Source organism: Leptosomus discolor, chromosome 14 (genome assembly GCF_034619465.1).
Source record: "Leptosomus discolor isolate bLepDis1 chromosome 14, bLepDis1.hap2, whole genome shotgun sequence".
In the NCBI taxonomy this organism is placed as follows: Eukaryota; Metazoa; Chordata; class Aves; order Leptosomiformes; family Leptosomidae; genus Leptosomus; species Leptosomus discolor.
The window spans coordinates 18,776,205-18,795,581 of NC_141404.1; the positions used below are offsets into that span (position 1 = coordinate 18,776,205).

Consider the following 19,377-nt stretch of genomic DNA (forward strand, 5'->3'; position numbering starts at 1 on the left):
TGATTCAGAGATTAGCAAAGAAGTGGGTGATAGATTGCAGAACATACAAGCTGCTTGCCCCAGACTTCCCTTTAAACCCAGACTCGGGTATTAGTCACCTGGACGACTTTTTCAATGTAACTGCTTGCTTCTTTTTTTTTTTTTTTTTTTTTTCCCCCCCCCCGATCATTTGTTTTAGTCTGTGTAAGAGTTTAAATTTGGTGACTTCATGGAACCTATCTTATTTTGCAAGTAATTTTCATATTTGCAAATATGAAACATTTTAGAAATAAGAGGGACTAATGGGTGTAAATGCAGTTTTCACGAAGCTGCCCAGCAAATCTGGCACTCTGGTTCTCTGCCCGTGTTGGCTTCTGCCTGTAAATCACAAAATGCTTTTTTCTGGGGATCTGCCACTCTGGAATGATTTCTCTCAATTTCTGGTCAATTCTTTCTATTTTCACCATTCTCTTTTTCTATCTTGACTATTTACATAGAAAAAGCCTTCATTAATCAGATGCACTGAAGATGCGCTCATTGCCTTCACTCTGCATTTTTCTTGCAGCCCAGGGTCTTCTCCCTTAAACTGTTGTGTTTCTGTGGCTGCCTCTTCATGAGTCTCAGGTCACTGAATGATTTGGAGGACACTTGGATAATTAGTAGCAGTACAGTCTCCAGTATATCTAATTCCGTATAGTTTGTTTTCTCCTAAACTCAGGTGTTCATGTCAGTTGTTCATCTGGTCTAATGCTTGTATCTGCCAATATATTTTTTCTCTTTGTACACATTGAACTCTAAAAATGCCATCCAGATGTATGCAAATGAATTCTTAATCTTTCTGTCAAAATATAGGAAAGCACAGAGCATTGCACAAACAAGTTCTGCTAGAGATCTTTCAGGCCTTTTTTCCCATCTCTGTTAATGGATGCTGATGTTTGGGAGTCTCCTGTATGTCAGCTCCTGCTTCCCTAATCGGATCCTAAGTGAAGTAAAAAAATGCCCTGAAATTGTTTGTTCTCCAAAGTCGTGGAGACAAGACTAAGCATTTTACAAACTCTGTTGCTGTTCTGGAGAATTTGGTTTATCCTGTTACTTTTATATATCCATTTTGGAAAGCCTCTTCTGATGAGTGATCCTCTGACAGTTCCATTTCAGATTCATGAGTAGCACGAATGTCTATGGGCTTAATTTCTGTTTGTTTGTTTAATATACCTTTTTTCAACACGCCATTTTCCTATCACTAGTGACTGAAGATTTCCTCAAGTGAAAGGTTTCACTAATAATTGCGTACATGCTGACTTCCAAGAGTAAGAGGCTAAAATTATACACGCTTTATAAAGAACTGTCTCTTTAAAACTCAGGTCTTATTTCAGAAAGATTGCTGGTGGCTCCAATTTCATGTTCAGGCTTCTTTGGCATTTCATTGGGAGGCTAGGGTGAAACTCCTTTCTCTAGATATATTTCACTCTAAGCCCCTGCTAATAAATTATTCCAATAGATTTTCTTTAATGGATTTTCATCTTCTTATTGTCTGAGTCTATGATATTTTTCATTACTGTTTTCAACTATTTAAATTACTAAATATAATTCTCATAATTCTTATGATTTAAACAAAATAGAGTGTGGGTGTGTAAACCTTTCATAAGCTACTGTCACAAACCAGCTGTATTATACAGTAGTGTATAAAGTAGGTCATAGTTTGTTTGCTGTTATGCTGAAACAACCAAGTCTCAAACCAGAACATCAGTCCTGATTCTGTATTAGTGCATTAAGGTGACAGAAAATTGTGTCCATTATCCAAAATAGATGATAAAGATGTTTGAACTTAATGCATGTATAAGTAGGACAAAGACCAATCCTCAGATGTCTAACAGGAGTTTTGCAGATTTTTGAGTATTCTACTCCCAGGAGCTAACCGAAACAGTAAATCCAAATACATTCAAAGCCAGTGCTTCCTTTAGCCATCATCTGTGCCTCAAAATTGCAACACATACATGGTCAACTATGTCAAATGAGCTGCATTTCCAAGGAACGTGGCAGACAAACTAATGGATGACTTTATTATAGTAGGAGTAGCAAGTCAAAAATAACAGTTAACAGTTGTGCTAACCTCTTCAGAGCAACCCCCACCTCACTTCCAAGGAAATTAATCACAGGCTCCACTTAGTGCTTATTATTGTAGTTATAGTGTTCTATGATTTAGAACATGCATACGACTGAAACATAGTTTAATCAGGTTTGCTCTGTATTAAAAAATGAGTAATGAGACTGAAACATAGTGCTAACAAATTCAGCTGTCTTGACAGTAGAAACGTATGACCTATATAGATTGAAACTGCAATACAACAAATAAGTTTTATTTTTTATTTATTGAAATTTTATTTTTTTAACTTACACTGTCATAGCACTTAAGGGCCACAGTTGCTTTATGTCTTAGGACTTAAAACAGGAGCTGATGTTTTAAAACATGCTGTCAATGATCATGACTGTGTTACTTCTATTTACATCTTATGTTGCACCTCCTTAAGTTAGTGATTATGCACTCTCTGTAAATAATCTTCACACATTCCTTTATGTGAAAAGCTTAGGAATTAAGGTGTTTGTAATTTTCATGGGAGCTGAATCCAGCCTCCTGTGAGAATGATTTTCTTGGCACTGCCCTGAGACTGGCAGCAGTGCACAGTTGCAATCACCACTGTGTAACTGGCATCCTCGGGCAGTTTGTTCTGCCCGGTTACGTGCATACACCTTTCCCCAGCATGCAGGAAATCTCTGTAAAGAGAAAGAGGTGGTTTCCATTGCAGTAGAATCACAGTTCTTGCAACAGTAGGAATCTGCTGGCATTAACTGCACACAGTGAAGAAGTACATAGAGGGATAAAATGGGAACTGCACTGTTCAAGTTCAACTGCTGTTGTTTTATTTTTTTTTAGTGCAACTGAAAATAGAAATGAGTCTTTCTGTCGCTCTGTTGAATGAATGATACGACTCCTAAGACTGAAGTGGTTAAAAGAGAGCGTGTGAATGGCATGGTTGTAAGCTAGTTGTTCATACTGACATTTACACTGTTCATTGCTTTTAGATATGTGTTGTCTGAAAGAAATGGGCTGGATTATCAGCTAGTGTAACTTGTCCTAAACTTCATGGGAGCTATGCTAATATACAAACTAAATATCTTCCTTAGGCATTTCAAAATATGTTAATCAAGTTAGTTTAGTCTGAGGTGTCACTGCCTCAAAAATACATTTTTCCAATGGAAATTTCTAGTGAAAAGACTTAGCCGGGCAGCTCCTTGCCCCGTCTTTCCAGTTCATCTGAATCCTGAGGACATCTTACTTTTCTGTCTGCATAGGAAGCAAGTATGTGTCGAAAACTATTTAAATAACTGCTGGAAATCCAGATTCATGCTGACTACCTGTGCTTCCTGGTTAGTGTGATGTGATTTGAAATTGTTATGCTTCAGTAACACAGGTTATGATAAGACATGGATGCTCCAGCCTAAAAGCACGGCTAGCAGCTACCTAAAACACCTGCTCATTTTAATGTGAAAGAGTGTGTGTGAGCCCTGGGATTATTGAACTTGTTGCAAGTTTTATGAAATATTTGCAAAGGCTAGCCTCATCACATCAAGGAATATTAGATAAAATTCAGCACAATAGTTGTTAGTATTTTGTATATGGGACAGTCATAGTCACATGGTATATTTAATCCACTTTGATATTTCTCCTTACCAGCTGTACAAACAAAAGCCTTAAAATCCAGAAGGGTCTTGTGCCAGCAAGGCACTGGGCCCATACTGCTTTGACTATTGTAGAACATAGGGTGTATCCTGCCACTGCAGTCACATTTTGGGTTTCTGAGGTATTGTTGTGTTCCTCATCATCAAACATCAGTCTTCCTGTATGTTTTCTACGAGCTGAGATCTTCCAGGGTGGTAGCATACTGAGCACCTTAAATTAGCACATGGGCCTGTTGCAGCCCAGTATTCCAGGTATGTACCAAGAGGATTTTGTTTGCTGGTTTTCAGTTGCATGCCTTGGAAGGGTAACTAAGCTCTCCTGAAACTTATGTACAAATGGGGATTTTTAGGGCTTATTTGGCTTTTTTTGCCTCTAGCATAACTTTTACATATAAATCTCACAACAAACTTGCTTGATGTGAAAGGTATACAGTACAGATGCATCTTACGAAGTGTAGGGACTAAAAAACCAGATTTTTATCTTTATAAGTTAAAAGGCAGTTTGTAGAATATTAAAATGTTAAGAAGAGAATATGACAGCTGAAATCACAAAAGTAGACTGAGGAACCAGACTGTTGTATCAGCAAAAGAAAAACATTAGGTTAATCTGTATTACAGCACTCTGAAAGAATACAGAGCTTTGAAAACAGCTTTCACTAGGGGGTGGGACATTTTACTTTTATGTAGAGCTTTTGTTCATTTAGAATTGTTTACTCCAGCAAGCAACCCTGTGCTCTTTGTTTGACTGGTTTTTCCCATTTGGCAGACCCTTTGCAATCACATGGATAACATTCTTCTTTCCACTGAGACATAGAAAAACTATTCTTTATTGACCTTGCTTGTTGTCCTAAATGACAAAAATATATTTATATACTAAGTGAACTATATGACTTCATCACTGACTTTTTGCTTTGAAGAGTTTTCAATTAAAACCTCAAAGAGCTGCTTTCCTTTTTTTTTTTTTTTTTTTTTTTTGAACAAACCAGTAACTTCTTACTAGCAAACATCTCTGCCCTCAGCTAAACATGCACAACTCCCACAGATGGCATTGAGAACTGTGTACAAGTATCTTGAGTGCTGAAGCTGTGTCAAAAAAAACACACACAAAAATGCCATACATAGAATAAATAGGTCTTTTAGGTTGGGTGGGGGACTTTTATTTATTTATTTATTGAACAACAGATATTTGCTATGGAAGTATGAGTGCTTACTTTTTTTTGTTTCTGTGGATGTTTTGGAAGGTTTAAGTATTTAATGTTTTATTTTGTATGGTTGCAGTGGGAAGCAAATTGGAAGACTCAGAAGAACATACACAAAATCATTCAACATTTCAATTTTAGTTTTCTCAGCAATATCACAAAACACAGAGCTTATGGACTAAACTTCACAGTACTGATTTAGAAACATTCCTAGCATTACAGTTTTACATGTGAGGTGTTGTAAACCAAAGGGACATTATGTAAGGAACCAGCATGCCAAGACAAAATTCAGTCCTAGTGTAAGTGAGCACAATTCTGTTAAAACAGATGGAATTGTGCACATTTAGCCAAAAATGTTGAGTCTGTGTTTATCTATCTGTGTTCCTGAATGCTCACTTGCAAGTTTTCTGACAAGAACAAAACTCTGGACGAAATAAATGCCCACATGTAGGCAACTCTCAACACTAAGGCAAAAATCTTCATTTAGTATAAACTGGAGTAGCTTCAGTGACTTCTGCAGAGCTCTGACAATTTACACAAATCCAGGCTGTGCTCCTAACGGTCTAGTTCTTGGAAGTGCTGTGCCTCTGCAATTCCAACTGCAGGCAATGAGAGCTAGGGTTGCTCTGCATTTCTGCAGGGGGAAAAAAAAAAAGTCAAAGGCCCTTTTGTTATTGCTTTGCACATGTGCTGAGAAAGTGTAAAATTAAGATCACAGTGATAGCATTTTCAGTGATCTTGTGTATGTGCACTTACTTACATAACGTGCAAGCAGAATAAAAATCAGATTGGGCCCCCTGCAAAGGAGCCCTCATTATTTTTCTAACTCAGTCTTGTCAAGCATAGTCCTATTTAGGCCTTTATAATTTCACAGTTAGAGAAGATATTTGCAATTCTACTACTAATTCCATACAAGTCAAACAAAGGTCGAGTTGTTTTGAATGAAAGCATGATAAAACGTGGATACCCTCTAGCTCTTGCTGTGGTTCAACATGGATTTCTTCCATCACTTACACAGACTTTGTCTTCACTGTTGTACCAGTACCCAGATCAGGAAAATCAAACCATTTGAAGAAAAAACTCTGAACCTACTTTAACCCCAGCTGTATGATCATATCCACATGATCCTACCCCCTCCTTTTCACAACGACTAGCCCTTGAGCCAGTACAGGATACTGCTGAGCCAACTAGAAAACAAGTATCACTTGTAGCGTTAAGAGCCTGGCTGCTCAGCTCCTCGACTGGCTCACTGTGGGTTTTATAGGTGCCAGAGCTAAGGGTAGATGTGGGAATGTGGCCTGGAGGAATGTGGCCCTAGCCTCTAGGAGCCAGTTCCCTTAGTTTAACTTAGCTTATATTGCAGAATTGCACCCAGGGTATCACCGCAGGACAATGCTGAATGTAGCACTGTTACTTTAATGTAATGGAAAAATTGTAGGTGGATTTTAACACCAAGTTAACACAAACATTGTAAGTAAATAGTAAAGCCTTTATTCTCGTTAAGAACAGCATTTTGAAAATAAAACATTTGCCCATGCTTTACAACCTTTGTAGTTTTGTATACTTATGTACAGTCATCATGGTACACATTGATTGTCTTGAAAATCCTTTAAAGATGTACTTAATAAGATACCAGTATGCAACAGTCGGCGGAAAAAAGGGTACATTATAAAACACACATTAATACATTTAATAAATATATATTATCTATCAAAAAATGAGCTTTAGCTCTCATCAATTAATAAAAAGCACCTGCTTTGTAATCCTGTAAGTTGGTAGAATAGTCCAATTGTTTTATTATAAAAGCTACAATGCTCCCTTTTGCATGGCTTTTGGTTAGACCCAAGGCATCAAGCTGGAACAAAGCCCACCATGATGCCTATGTTTAGACTAAAAAGAGAAACATCTAGTTCTATAGTATTTCATGTACCTTGTTTACAGAAACAATTGTATGTATTGAGAGTGTTCTCAAGATGCTGCATATTTTCTGGCAAGTGTCAAACACCCTCAACTCATCTGAAAGCAGGACAGGATTTGCAAAGTATGGCACTGAACTTTTTTCCAGCCATTGATCAAAAGCCAGTTGTTATAAATCTTGTCTCAGTAATAGTTTTTTCAGATGCTTTACAATTTCATTTTTCTGCTTGGAAACACCATGAGCACATAACCATCGAGGGACAACATAGTAGCTTTTATAGTATAAAAGCTAATTATAATTAACTGAATTGCGAAAGGCTTGTGCTTTCTTACTTATTATGTTGTTCACAGATGCTCTACATTCTAGATAACTTTCATAAAAGGCAAAAGTAAACATTTTGTTTACTGTAACGAAAAATATAAGTTAACATAAAGGTGCCTTTCTTCAATTACAGTTTTATTTGGGGCATTTTACATCACAGGCTAGTGACTTACCAAAAAAAAGTTGCTTATTACTAATTGTATAAAGTTGGAAAATAAAGACCCTCCTAATCTATTGCCACACCTTCACCACCACAAATTAAACCCAATCCTGCTGATTTTTAATTTTGTGAATAGTTCACATGACTAACCCAATGAGATTAATCATGTGAGTAGCAGTTTGTAGGATCTGGCCATATCTTTGCATAAGGCCTCAAATTCCAAATAACTTCACCAGGAGCAGGATTGGGAACTCTATTTATCAATTCAGTCACATCTAGAAAAAGAAAAAAATGTTTCTTAAGATAACTATCTTGTACAGATTTTGTCCAAGGTCTGTAAAGTGTGTATTATAATTCATAAATCTTGGTTGTAGCATGATAAACCTTTTTAAAAGAAAGCTGTCCTACCATTTATGCCATGGTCATCTTATATGTTTTTACAATAGAGTTTTATGAGGGTTTTCTTTTAAATTGGTTTTAAAAGCAAAATTCTGCAGGTGAGTGAGGTTATACATTTTTTATTGTTCCAAATGATGCATCTTCTGGGTAACTATCATTATCTTAAATACTATCTTATTTGATCAAAGCTTTGCTTAAAACAAGCAAAATGTATTTCTAAGTCACTGGATAGCATGCAATATCCACCCCTACCCTACTTGGTTACTAAGGCCATATAGTTACTTAAAATAAAATAGGCAATCCCTAAAACAAGCACATGCTTCCTTTGCCTCAAGGAGGGAAGGGCAGGGGGGAGCTAACATGTTCCTTTACTCATGCATGACAGAAAAACATTGCTTCTGGAAGAGAAGGGCTTTGACATAAAACCCCATAAGATGATCATGGCAAGAATGGCAATATATATTTTTTCCATATATATACATATATATCTGTGTGCAACACTTAGGGACTGGTCTTGCAGCCTCTGTACCTGTATGTAGACCTACTGGTGTCAATGGAACTACTTGTGGGAGTAAAGTCTGCAGGACTAGGTTCCTAATTCAGTAGAAATGGAGGTACATGAAGAATCAGGAAGACTCTTGAAAAATAAAAAGCTTGTCTGTCTTTTGCAGTATACAGCAAGTAACTTCTTTCTGGGAAGCTACTAAGCTATTCAGTTATTTGTACATTATATTTTTTTAGTTTGAAAATATATATTTTTATTACAGCATATGCAAAGTTTAATTGTTATATGTTTCCTATGCCCTCAAGTAAAAACAATTAGCTTTTAGTATTAGGAAAGTTAAGATTAACATTGGCCAAACAGTGAGGATACAATGATGTTTTCAATGTCCGATATGTATTAAATGTTAAATAAAGGAATGATTGCTTAAACATAATGAAAAACCATGGCACGAACAATGGGCAATGGGAACCTTTTAAATAACCTGGAGAAAACAAAGATTAAAAGCTTTGAGAAAGTCTGCCTTATATCAACTCAAAAAAGTGGAGGGGAGGGGGAGGATTAGGGAAGAAACCACCATAAAAAAACAAAACAAAACCATCAACAAACCACCTCCAGCACGGAGATTCTACTAGCTAGGCACTAAAATGCACAACCACATTTAAACGCACAAACAATTGCAGTCAAGGGGACTACTCATACGAACAGGGATTAGAAAGGGAGGTCTTAAACCTATCTGCTGCTGAGTGTCTCCTGAAAGGTGGTCGGTACTTCTCAGCTGCCACCGCCTTCCTGCTTGGCAAGGTCAGCCCAACGGAACAGGCTGGCTGGAGCACTACAGCGGGTTGCCTTTCATCCGCCATCACAATGAACGCCTTCTGGCAAACTGCAGTCACGTTCTCTCCCCGGCCAAGTCTTTGCAAACGTGTATCCCTCCAAAGTTTCACTTAATGGCTTCGTCTACAGGAGATGGGAGAGCGCGTGGCTCTTTGCTCGCACCCAGGGTTGAGGCTGGAATAATGGGGAATTGATCACACACGGCCGAGGAGAGCTGCCTCTGTGCTGGGCCTACGCTTTTTCTCTCTGCCTCAAGAAGCTCCATAACTCACACGAAACACGCATAGCCCTTTCATCCCTCCAGAACTGCGTTTCCTACACCAAATTTTAAGAGAAGACTCTCAGCCTACAGCATAACGGTAATTTAGTTGCCACAGAGTGACAGTGCTTGACTACACATGGTGCTACGTGACTGTACAGTACAGCTAGATAATGAAGCAAACAAGGTACTTCTCATGATGTTTGAAATGAAGGGAAAAGGAGCAAAATGGAAAGAAATCCTGCATGTTTTCACACTGTAGTGGCAATCTCTTGTGGCAACATGAATTAAGTTTAGGTGAGAGGAGGGTATTTTGCAAAGAACTGGCAACCAACAAAAACAGGCTTGCCTCGCACGCTAGTTACAGACAAGAGAATATCTTACATTTCAGAATACAACATCCCCCTCTTCCAATTTAAGGTGTGCCTACTTCTATTTTAATTAGACTCAGCTTCAGTTGTACAGTTTTGTTTTTGCAATTATCAGTTCAAAGGTGTTCACATTTAGACAAAATCCTCTGTAGGATTTCGAAAGCTCTTGGATGGTTTGTTGCTTTGTTCTGGTACTGTTATGGATTCCTCCCTCAAAGACACACTGCCAGGGAACAAAATCTGCAACAAAGATTCTTATTCTCTACAGCCTACAGCCTTTCACCAGAGGTGTCTTCCAGTGTAACTTGGCGGGGCAGTTGGTATCTGGAAATAAGGATAATAAACCCATAACTGACAGATCTAGTCTGTTCAAAAATCAGTGTTATCATGCTACATGTACATGAGAGCTTTCCAGACAGTAGTTCCAGAGCAAAAATCATACAAAGACACTCATCTTCCACCCATACAGTATATTTACCTCTCTGTAAACACCATGACTATATATACACATTAATCTCTCATTTTACTATCTGATGTTCTCCATTAAGCTTTGTATCCACCTCAAAACAAAGCAAGAGAAACAAACAAACAAAAAAACCCCATATAAATTCTCTAACTTTTCATCCTTAAACTGCCTTTTCCCTGAGCTGCATATCCTGGTATCAGAAAACATAGGCATAGATGAATCCAAGCATCAAGCACAGATGAATCCAAACATCAGAAGGATGCTATTCATTACTGACAGCAAAGCACGAGCCTTTTCGATTTATTCAAGTTGATATGTTTGCCACTGTCTCACCCACACAGGAAGAATCCTTGTATCTAGTCCCTCTTGTTCACTAAAATCAACCAAAACTTTACTTATTTAAAACCAAAAAGAAACCTGCAATCAGTTGACGTTATTTGGTTTTAAATGTAGAGGTTGAGTTATGGAATCAGCTCATGACTCAAAATAAAGAAAACCCAACTCACATGAGTATAATCTGGCTCATGGGTAGATTTTTAAGAAGCATGTAGGTATGCATGAAAAATATGGGGATGAAAATCCTCCTTTTTTAACAGTATGTCTGCTGTATGAAATGTCTTCAAGTGCAAATCACACATCACGTGAAAAACATTTAGAAAGTCTGTTTGGCATCAGATCATTAAACCATTCTTACAACCACCAGGCTGCAGAAAAACAGGTCTAAAGAATGGCATGCCAAACTACTGTCTAAGAAAGAAAAATCAATGCTATTAACATTAAAAAAAAAAAATCTGTATTCCTCTTTTGTGAATCCTTTCCCAGAGAAGTACACATCTGTAACTTACAAAGAAATACATACATTTTACAAGAAAATGGAAGATATGCAAGAGACCACCACTCTCTGCAATAATTACTCTTCTTTAAAGTAATGTACTGGCCTGTAAACATTTGTGTGACTCACAGCATCTTTAAAAAAAATCAGGTTAGAAATTCTATCACTTAATAGTTATACTAAATACCTTAACACAAATTTAATTTGAAAGGGCCATTGTATATGTAGTATCACCAAAGAACTTGGTTCACTCAAGCTACACTGCAAAATGTGAATGGCCAAGTAAAGAAATGCAAAACACTCTGTAATTACATCTTTTCTAGAGGGAATGGAAGCATTACATGCATACTTGCTGCCTGAATTTTCATTTATAGCTTTCCCCCCTGCTGTGAATAAGCTAAATGCAGGTTTTTCAATTAGTAGGGGTTGAATATCAGTGCATATGAAAGATTTCTTAAATCATCACATTTTGATACTTACAGTCCCACCATTTAGCACAACTGCCATCTCAGTTGGCTGATAAACATTGCTTCTAAAAGGAGCACTAGGTCGGCTTCCCAAACTGCCATTTCGAAATCCTGCCGTTCTTAGCGCTGTGTTTAGAAAAGAGAGATCATTCTTAGGAACAATTAATGCTGCGTGTCTCCTTTGAAATAATAAAAGTATCTTGCTTCCAGTTTAGTTACTGGGAACTTTGCCATTGATTTTAACTTTCATGCAGCCATCCCAGTTTTCACATTGCTTTTGAACAGCACTTTTTCCTATATAGCTGGGGATGGACCTCAAAAGAATCTGTTTTACACAAAATTAACTGTTTGCTGTGGAATGGGAAAAAAATTTATGGGAACCAAATTTGCTTAGTCTTATTTCAATAGGAGATAAATGTCTTCAATCACTGAACCTTTGATGTATCTTGTGCAATGTATTTTGCAAAGTGCTTACTATATTGGTCAGGATACTGTGGGGTTAAGTAAAATGGTTTTACATTTTGCTTTTCTATCAAATTCAGGGGACAGGGATCCAAAACATTGCTGGAGCCAGTAAGCTTGCTCACAACCCCCCTGAGCATTACTTCAGCATGACTAGTGTATAAGGATTTTCCAGATGTTTCAGATTATATTTACTCTGTGAAACTAGAAATATGAAGTAAATATTGCTTTCGAATAGCTTAAACATGGCAAATGACTGAAGCAAAAGAGAAGATACTGATTGTCCTTCTGAATGTTTATACCAGCAATACAGCAGTCTCTACATTAATTTTAGCACAAGTTTGGATTCAAGATATGTATTCTGAATGAGAGTTATGCATAGTTAGGGATATGCTTCTTTCTCTCTACACCAGTCTGGCGCTTGGCACAAAACCACTTTTTATTTTGAGGGTAAATAATGGCTTCACTGAATTCTGATGTGGCCAGGGAACAGAGCTCATTTATCCATGCGACTTGCGTCGTTACAACGGGCAATACTCATCTGTGAGCTGGTAAATAGAAACATGCCTAGTTCAGGCACCTGGGGCAAGAATTTCTCTTAGATTTAATTCAAATTACAATTCTACGCTCTCTGGCTGAAATCGTGAATGAGCTGAAGTTTACAAGAATTTCAGCATAGACTTTAATGAAGCCAGTATTTAATGTAGTTGCACTGTGTGGAACAAGATTTAAATGGATTTTGCTGCCATATGCTGTCCTCTATCCACTGCTACTCCTCTCTTTGGGAGTTGTGCACAGAGATGAAGAACAGTATTGATTTAGCACAGAAATTTAGAAATCCAGCCCCGCAAATGCTCCATTGTTGACCTCAGGTACACACAGACCCTCGCTTACTCTAGGGTTTAAAATTACATATTTTTGCAGAACACTGGGAGAAAAAAAGATGAAAATGCCTAAACTAGAATTATGTATTTTTTATTTTATATTTAACCATCTCAGGGCCAGTAGTATTCTTTCTTTGTAGTTTGGCTTCTTATTGTGTGTTAAACAAATTATTGTACTGGTGTTTGCTAGTAAACATAAAGAAAAAAAATCCTCTTTATAATACATACTATCATTAAAATATTTACACATTTACACAAAATTTCCATGGTCATTTCAAAGTTATCTTAAAGAGCCAGTAAATTCAATTTTATATTGCAATAGGTCTAAAATTCTTTTAACATGAGAATCAGAGACAAAGCTTGTGGACAAAATACTTATTTTGGAATTTTTTTCTCACACCAGTTTTACCATTTTTCCTTGTACTTTTCCCATTACTATTAAATACATCTACTTGCATAGAATATGTATAGGTTAAAAAAAAAAACAAAGCCAAGAAGATTTGAGCAAATGTCATATCAAAGTCTCCTTTTAATACAGATTTTAAATTTTCTTAACTTTGTTCTTAGGCACTGGCTCTGAGGGTGACTTGTAGTACTAAAAGTTATTAAATGAAATCCAGTGACTACCAGAGCTGCTTAGGCTTGGGTTTCCCAACAGCTGTAGCATTCTAAATTTCACATCCAGATTTTTCATGCGTAAGGCAAATTCTCTTTGCCTTACAGAAGATGCCCTATTAGTGTGCACTGCACTTCCAGGGAGCACTGAGAACTTACAAAAGTTGCCTTTTTCCAGGGTTTATAAATACTTTGCTAACCGTTTTAAAGGACACAGGTATGAAAATAACTCTTTTAAGTAGATATTTCAACTTATCTATGATATGAACATTAAAGTCCCAGATTAGTACGTTAAAATAGTTTTGCTTTATTAATGCTTAATGATATTCCTGGAAAAGAACGGCTCTTGTTGTTATGTATAACTTGGAGCTATGTTCTGCTAAGAAAGAAACTAGGAGAGCACATGCTTGTTTGAACCTATAGTTTAAAGGTTGTTCAGATTCTTAAAATGCTGCTTAAAATCTTTAAAAAAAAAAAAAAGAAAGAAAAAAGAGCAAAATTACTAGATTACTTTATACAAGTATTAATGGAAATAATGAGAATTAATGGAAAATATGTTTATCCAAGCATGTTTTCTATTTAAAGCTAACTACTTACTAAAACAAATATTACTCAGGAAACTAAGAGGTGTTTTCTGGTTATCACTACTTCCAAAATTTTACAACTAGTAGATCTTATATTCTTACCATCATTCTTAAGTATGATTAAGGAAGTACCCTTCCTTTAATTTCTAAACTCTTCATGATGAATTCTTGAGTTGAGGTTAATTAAACGAATAAAAGAAGAGAACATTCTCTGCACACCTGCAGAGCGCCAATTGCTAATGGATTCCAGGTGCTTAGCCACTGACAACCATCAGTACAGTGATCTGACTTAAATTAACACTTCAGCAGCCATAATACATGACTAGAATATTACTACCTGTATTTACTTTAAGTCTCTACCATACTAGTAAGTTTTGTCTCTAAACTCTGTTGTCGTAAGTCTGTACTTAAAGAATCGCTGCAAAGGAATAATGAATCTGTTTTGATTTATTAAAAATGTATGTATCCTTCTCCCACATGCCACAGAAATAGGAATGACATGCGTTTATTACGATAAATATTAATAAGGGCATCAGATAAGGAAATCTATTTTGTATTGTACTGCATAAGATTCAGATAGATTGAAACAGAACATAAATTGCACTATAATAGACACTATAATGATTTCATAGCTATCATACATCTATCCATTTCACTAAAAACTTAATCACTGAATGATTAGATCAAAAAGGAGCTTCCCATTCTTTTTTAAAATGTATGCATGAATGGGAACAATACAGAGTGAAAGATCCAATTTTGTTCTTAGATCTGCCTTAGTCAGAAAGAGCTCCACTGAAGCCACTGCAGTTACCCTACTATGAAATTAATGTAATGGGGGATGGAGGACGGTTTTAAAAAAAAAAAAAAAAAAAAAAGAGTGCTTTTACAGTTCATGGTGAAACTGCCCCTGCTGCTCTGGAACATTAGCAATGAGGTATATAATCACAGAACTTAATACCTTTCTGTTCAAAGCTTCCATACTAGAAGGAGACCTTTAAAGTTCCTGCTAAAACACTTAGAGGAAAAATGCCTTCCTGACCCGACATTGTGCCAAACAAGACTGCTATTTTCCTCCATGTCTGGTCTATATCCAGAGGAAACATCAAAGACAAAATCAAAGATACATAAAGATGAATAGGAAGGTGAAGCGCCTGGGTAACATGCCCCAAGTGTTCTTTTGGGGACTGTCACAGCAACGTGGCAACTATTAGCTGGGATACCAAAGTCCTCTTCTCAATTAGAGTGAATAAAGAGCAGCGTGACTAGTAATGAGCTCCTTTATCCAACTGTGGGACAGCACCAGACTGCAACCTGCAGTACCAAACACCATCAGGCTCGTCCTTCCATCACGGGTCACATAAGCGTCCCTGGGTATTTTCTGATAGGTGCTAAACGTTCAGCAATGGTTTGGATCTCTGAAGCAACCAGTTGTTGCTGGCCCTTTCAGTAATCACTCAAGAACATTTTCATCGCAGATTTTAATGGTATGTCATCACACATTGTTCTGTGTCACCAAACAGGTGACAAGGAAAGCAACCATTACCTTGAAACTTTATCTATGCATGCTCTGTTCAGCCGTTAAAGCCTTCAGAACAAAGACTGTCTTTGAACCTGTCTATACAGCACTTTGCTTTTTCCCCCCCCCCAGTGTCATGAAGTGGCACTGAATCACATTTTAATGGAAATATAACAATTATTTTGTTGCTCAAGAGGCTGAGCATTTTGTAACAGAGCACTCGATTTTTTTCTTGGGTTTTTAGAAAATATTTCATATTAAATGTTGTTAACTGATAATGACAAAAAAATGTCATAGAAACTATTTTAAAATAGAGGCTATTTTTTCCACAGTGAGTTTTTTTTTGGCTTTCAGTGTTGGCTTTGCATTTGAAATTGTTCATTTTTTCAATGAAAACACAACATGCAAAAGACTCATTTTAACCAAACACATGTATTTTCTGCATTGCATTTTTTTCCACTTTGCCTGCCTGACTAGGTGATATCTTAATGAAAATTGTAAAAGGGAACAATATGTATGTGCAAAATACAGCATTTGTAATGACTCTTGTTTTGAACACCTGAAAAATATCTCATACAGCTGATTTGCTTGGCTAGTACAGAAAAATAAAGTCCACTATAGTAAATTCTTACCTGCATTATGTTCATCCATTGAAAAGGCTTTATTCTCCATGTAGCTCCGAGGAAGCTGTATATCTTCCTCAAAAGCAGTTTCACGCATCCTTGGCTGTGAAGTATCAAAATAGTTTGGAGTGTTTTCCTGCTGTGATGGAAGGATGGTACAGTGGACCTCTGGGATGGCATGAAAAATAACAAACACCCAACCACTGGACACCAGTGCAATAGCAAGAGTGGGATCACTCCATTTGTCTCTTCTCTTCAGCTCACCATTACCAAAGAGGTACATAGTCATCCAGGCTACCCAAATCAGAATGGAAAAAAATAGTGTTATAATGAGGCATACTCCATTTTTCTTCCATTTCTTAAACTTTCCACAGAGAGTGAAAAGAGAAAATCCCATGGTAAACACCATCAGGAACATAACGTAAATCAAAGCCATAGCAAAATCCATTGGTTCGTAGCTGCAGGCCAACTTGTTATCTCTGACAATGGTCAGTATTAACCACTCGGTTGCAATAATGACCTGAACAAGCATCAGGCAGATTGCCACACCAGCTAGATGCCAGCCAGATGGACTCTTCCCATGTCGAACTAGTCTACGAAGTCTCCAGGCTTGAGCTAGCAAGCACGAGAAGCACAAAGCAAAGATAACTCCCCATAGAAACCTTCGGGTAGAGCACACTGTTTCATCTTCTTGTATGATGAAAGCAAATGTCAGCCCAAACAGTCCGAGAGTCCCAAAAAGAAAGAGGAAGTGCATTCCCAGGGGGCTCTTCTTCTCTTTGTCCTTGATGAAGGGCAGCCTCACCAGCAAAATCAGCATCAGCAGCAACGTGGTCAGCACACCTGCCCCCGCAACTGCCTCCACAACTATTCCCCAAATGGCATCCAGGTCGCACAGGTAAACATACTGAGGGAGCAGATCCAGTCCACACCCTCTAGACGTACTTGAGTTTTCAGAAGAGCCATAGCTGATCACGAAGAGGAGGAAGAAACCAATAGCTGGGTAGGTTTTCATTTTTCTGTCTGAGACAACAAAATATTTGTTTAGCTACAGTTCACTTTGGAGGATTTCACAGCAATTGGAAGCACAGCATGTTTCAATAGCCCGTGTTTGCTGGTTTTTTGCACTGGATTTGCAGCTGGCATAGCCTACCCCTAGTCCCCTTTGCTGCCCTCCAAGAAAGCTGCTTTTGCCTGCTGTACTCAGAATGCAAACTGACTCATTTCTGTGTTTGCACAGATTGAAAACAACATTTGCAAACACTGCGCCTGCAAATATCCTAAAACACAGCCAGAAGAAATTATGTATCCTGTTGCAAAATAATACATTATCTACTTTATTGTTCAAATTCAGGTGCTTAAAGTATGCGTAAATTGCACCAAGCCTGATGCAAGTGTAAATTCTATCAGAATTATACTGGTTCACAACCTTTTACTGGAATAAAGGCAGAGCCAAAACCCCATATATTTAAGGATAGAGCAGTCCCAGGAAAATAATCGTTGTGCTTTATTTTTAAAAGGAAAATTTTCTTTTCATGCTCAGTCAACAGGCAGTTATAATATTCACCCCTTTCATCCTCTTCCAAAGCCCAGGTATTAGATTGCATTTGCAAATGGGAATGGTTGGCTCGAGAAATCCCATATTCTGTGACAATGGTGCACACATGCAGTGTCATCAATCAACTAATCAAAAACAAATGACCCGTTGTGCTTCTTAGCAAGTCTAAAGCCATTCAAAGGAAACAAACAACAAAAAAAAAGAGAGCATCACTTTCCCCAATCCAGGCAGTGAACAATGGTAAACACTCTAGGAACACAACACATCCCACTCGACCATCAGGACCAAAAGCCTAGACGAATTCCAACTTAAGTTTTAGGAACAACATGGGTTACGTGCTTTAAAAAAATATATATTATGATATTTGCTTTTAGGGCAAAGGAGATTGTTAAAAATGTAACCTTTACATGAACAGTCTGCCCTGTAAGAGCAGTCTGAAGTAAACACTACATGTACCAGATATGAAACCTGATGCTGTTAACCTTCACTTGTGTGAAAATGTCCAGAGTAAGCCTTCCATCTGTATGGTATGACCATATGGAAGAAAAGTACCCTACAAACAGGCAATAGTGTTAGTCATATAGCTCATGTGACATGTTTTACATACAAAGTGAGAAGCGGAGAAACTATCTCTTTTGTAAGTTGGCAAACAGCCCTAAATAACTACCCATCTAAAGATATTTCATAAATAAGAAATGCATTTAATGAAAACATCTCAAAGTTTAATGACAGTTGAAATGGTTTAAAGTAACGATGCAATGTTGTGTATTGAATGTGATCAGTCATAACCAATATGAAACTATTTACACAGACTGTCCGAAATGGCGCAGAGTCTCTTACAGCTGAGAACTACGGGTTTTCTTCCTGTGTGTTAGTCATGTAATGATCAAAGTTAAATCTTGAGGATCTCAGTCTTCAAACTAATGTTCATTCCCCTTTCACTGTGTAATGACCAATGCCATTTTCAGCCTCTGCCAGGAATCAGATGATGGAAATTATGATGTTTCCTATTAGAGGCACCAAGACAGCAAATGTGCTAATATAAATGCGTAATGACTTTATGGTCTTCATTCATACAACAGAAAAAAGCTTATTACAAAACGTCATCTCAGAAGTGGAAGCTGTGACAAATAATGTGATCTGGGATTGGACAAACAGGAAAAGGTAATGCCTGCCCATAGAAATTACAGTATCCTGCACTGTTGAAAGGGCTACGATGTTCTAATGATGCAATGACCTGCAGCTAATGACTAATGATTTTTTTTTTTTCTACCTAGCTGTAATTTACTTTATGGTGAATTGGTAGAATATTTACTTGTTTGTATCTGATTTGTATAACAGGTTTCTCAATGACTCTGTCACAACACTCACGTTAAAAACCACTGACTTTACAGACAGAAAACTAATCATCAGTGAAATATATTCATTTTTGTATTGACTATGGTTACAGTCAATAAATCTTGCCCTATGAGTACATAATTAACTAGAAGGAAATATTCTGAAGGTAATTTTGCAATTCCTTCTATGCACAGGCAGTTCCTACTTCAACTAGTGCATTTACTCTTTAGAATATCCAAAATGTCCTAAAATGTGTGAAATGGTCAGTGCCAGCTGACACCAAGGGAGGAAATCCACTATGCTCTACTAAGGCAGTGCTGCAAACCACTGGTACCAACTTCAAGAAGCA

The 19,377-nt window shown here is 37.3% G+C and overlaps 1 protein-coding gene across 1 annotated transcript; it reads right to left on the reverse strand.

Moving 5' to 3' along the window:
• Positions 1–9,962: 9,962 nt before the first annotated feature.
• Positions 9,963–17,162, reverse strand: GPRC5B (G protein-coupled receptor class C group 5 member B). Its single transcript, XM_009960798.2, has 3 exons — positions 16,142–17,162; positions 11,462–11,574; positions 9,963–10,007 (listed from the first exon to the last, which is right to left on the reverse strand). Exons 1-3 carry the CDS (start codon positions 17,145–17,147, stop codon positions 9,963–9,965), a joined length of 1,164 nt encoding a protein of 387 aa, XP_009959100.1. The 5' UTR covers positions 17,148–17,162.
• Positions 17,163–19,377: the final 2,215 nt, after the last annotated feature.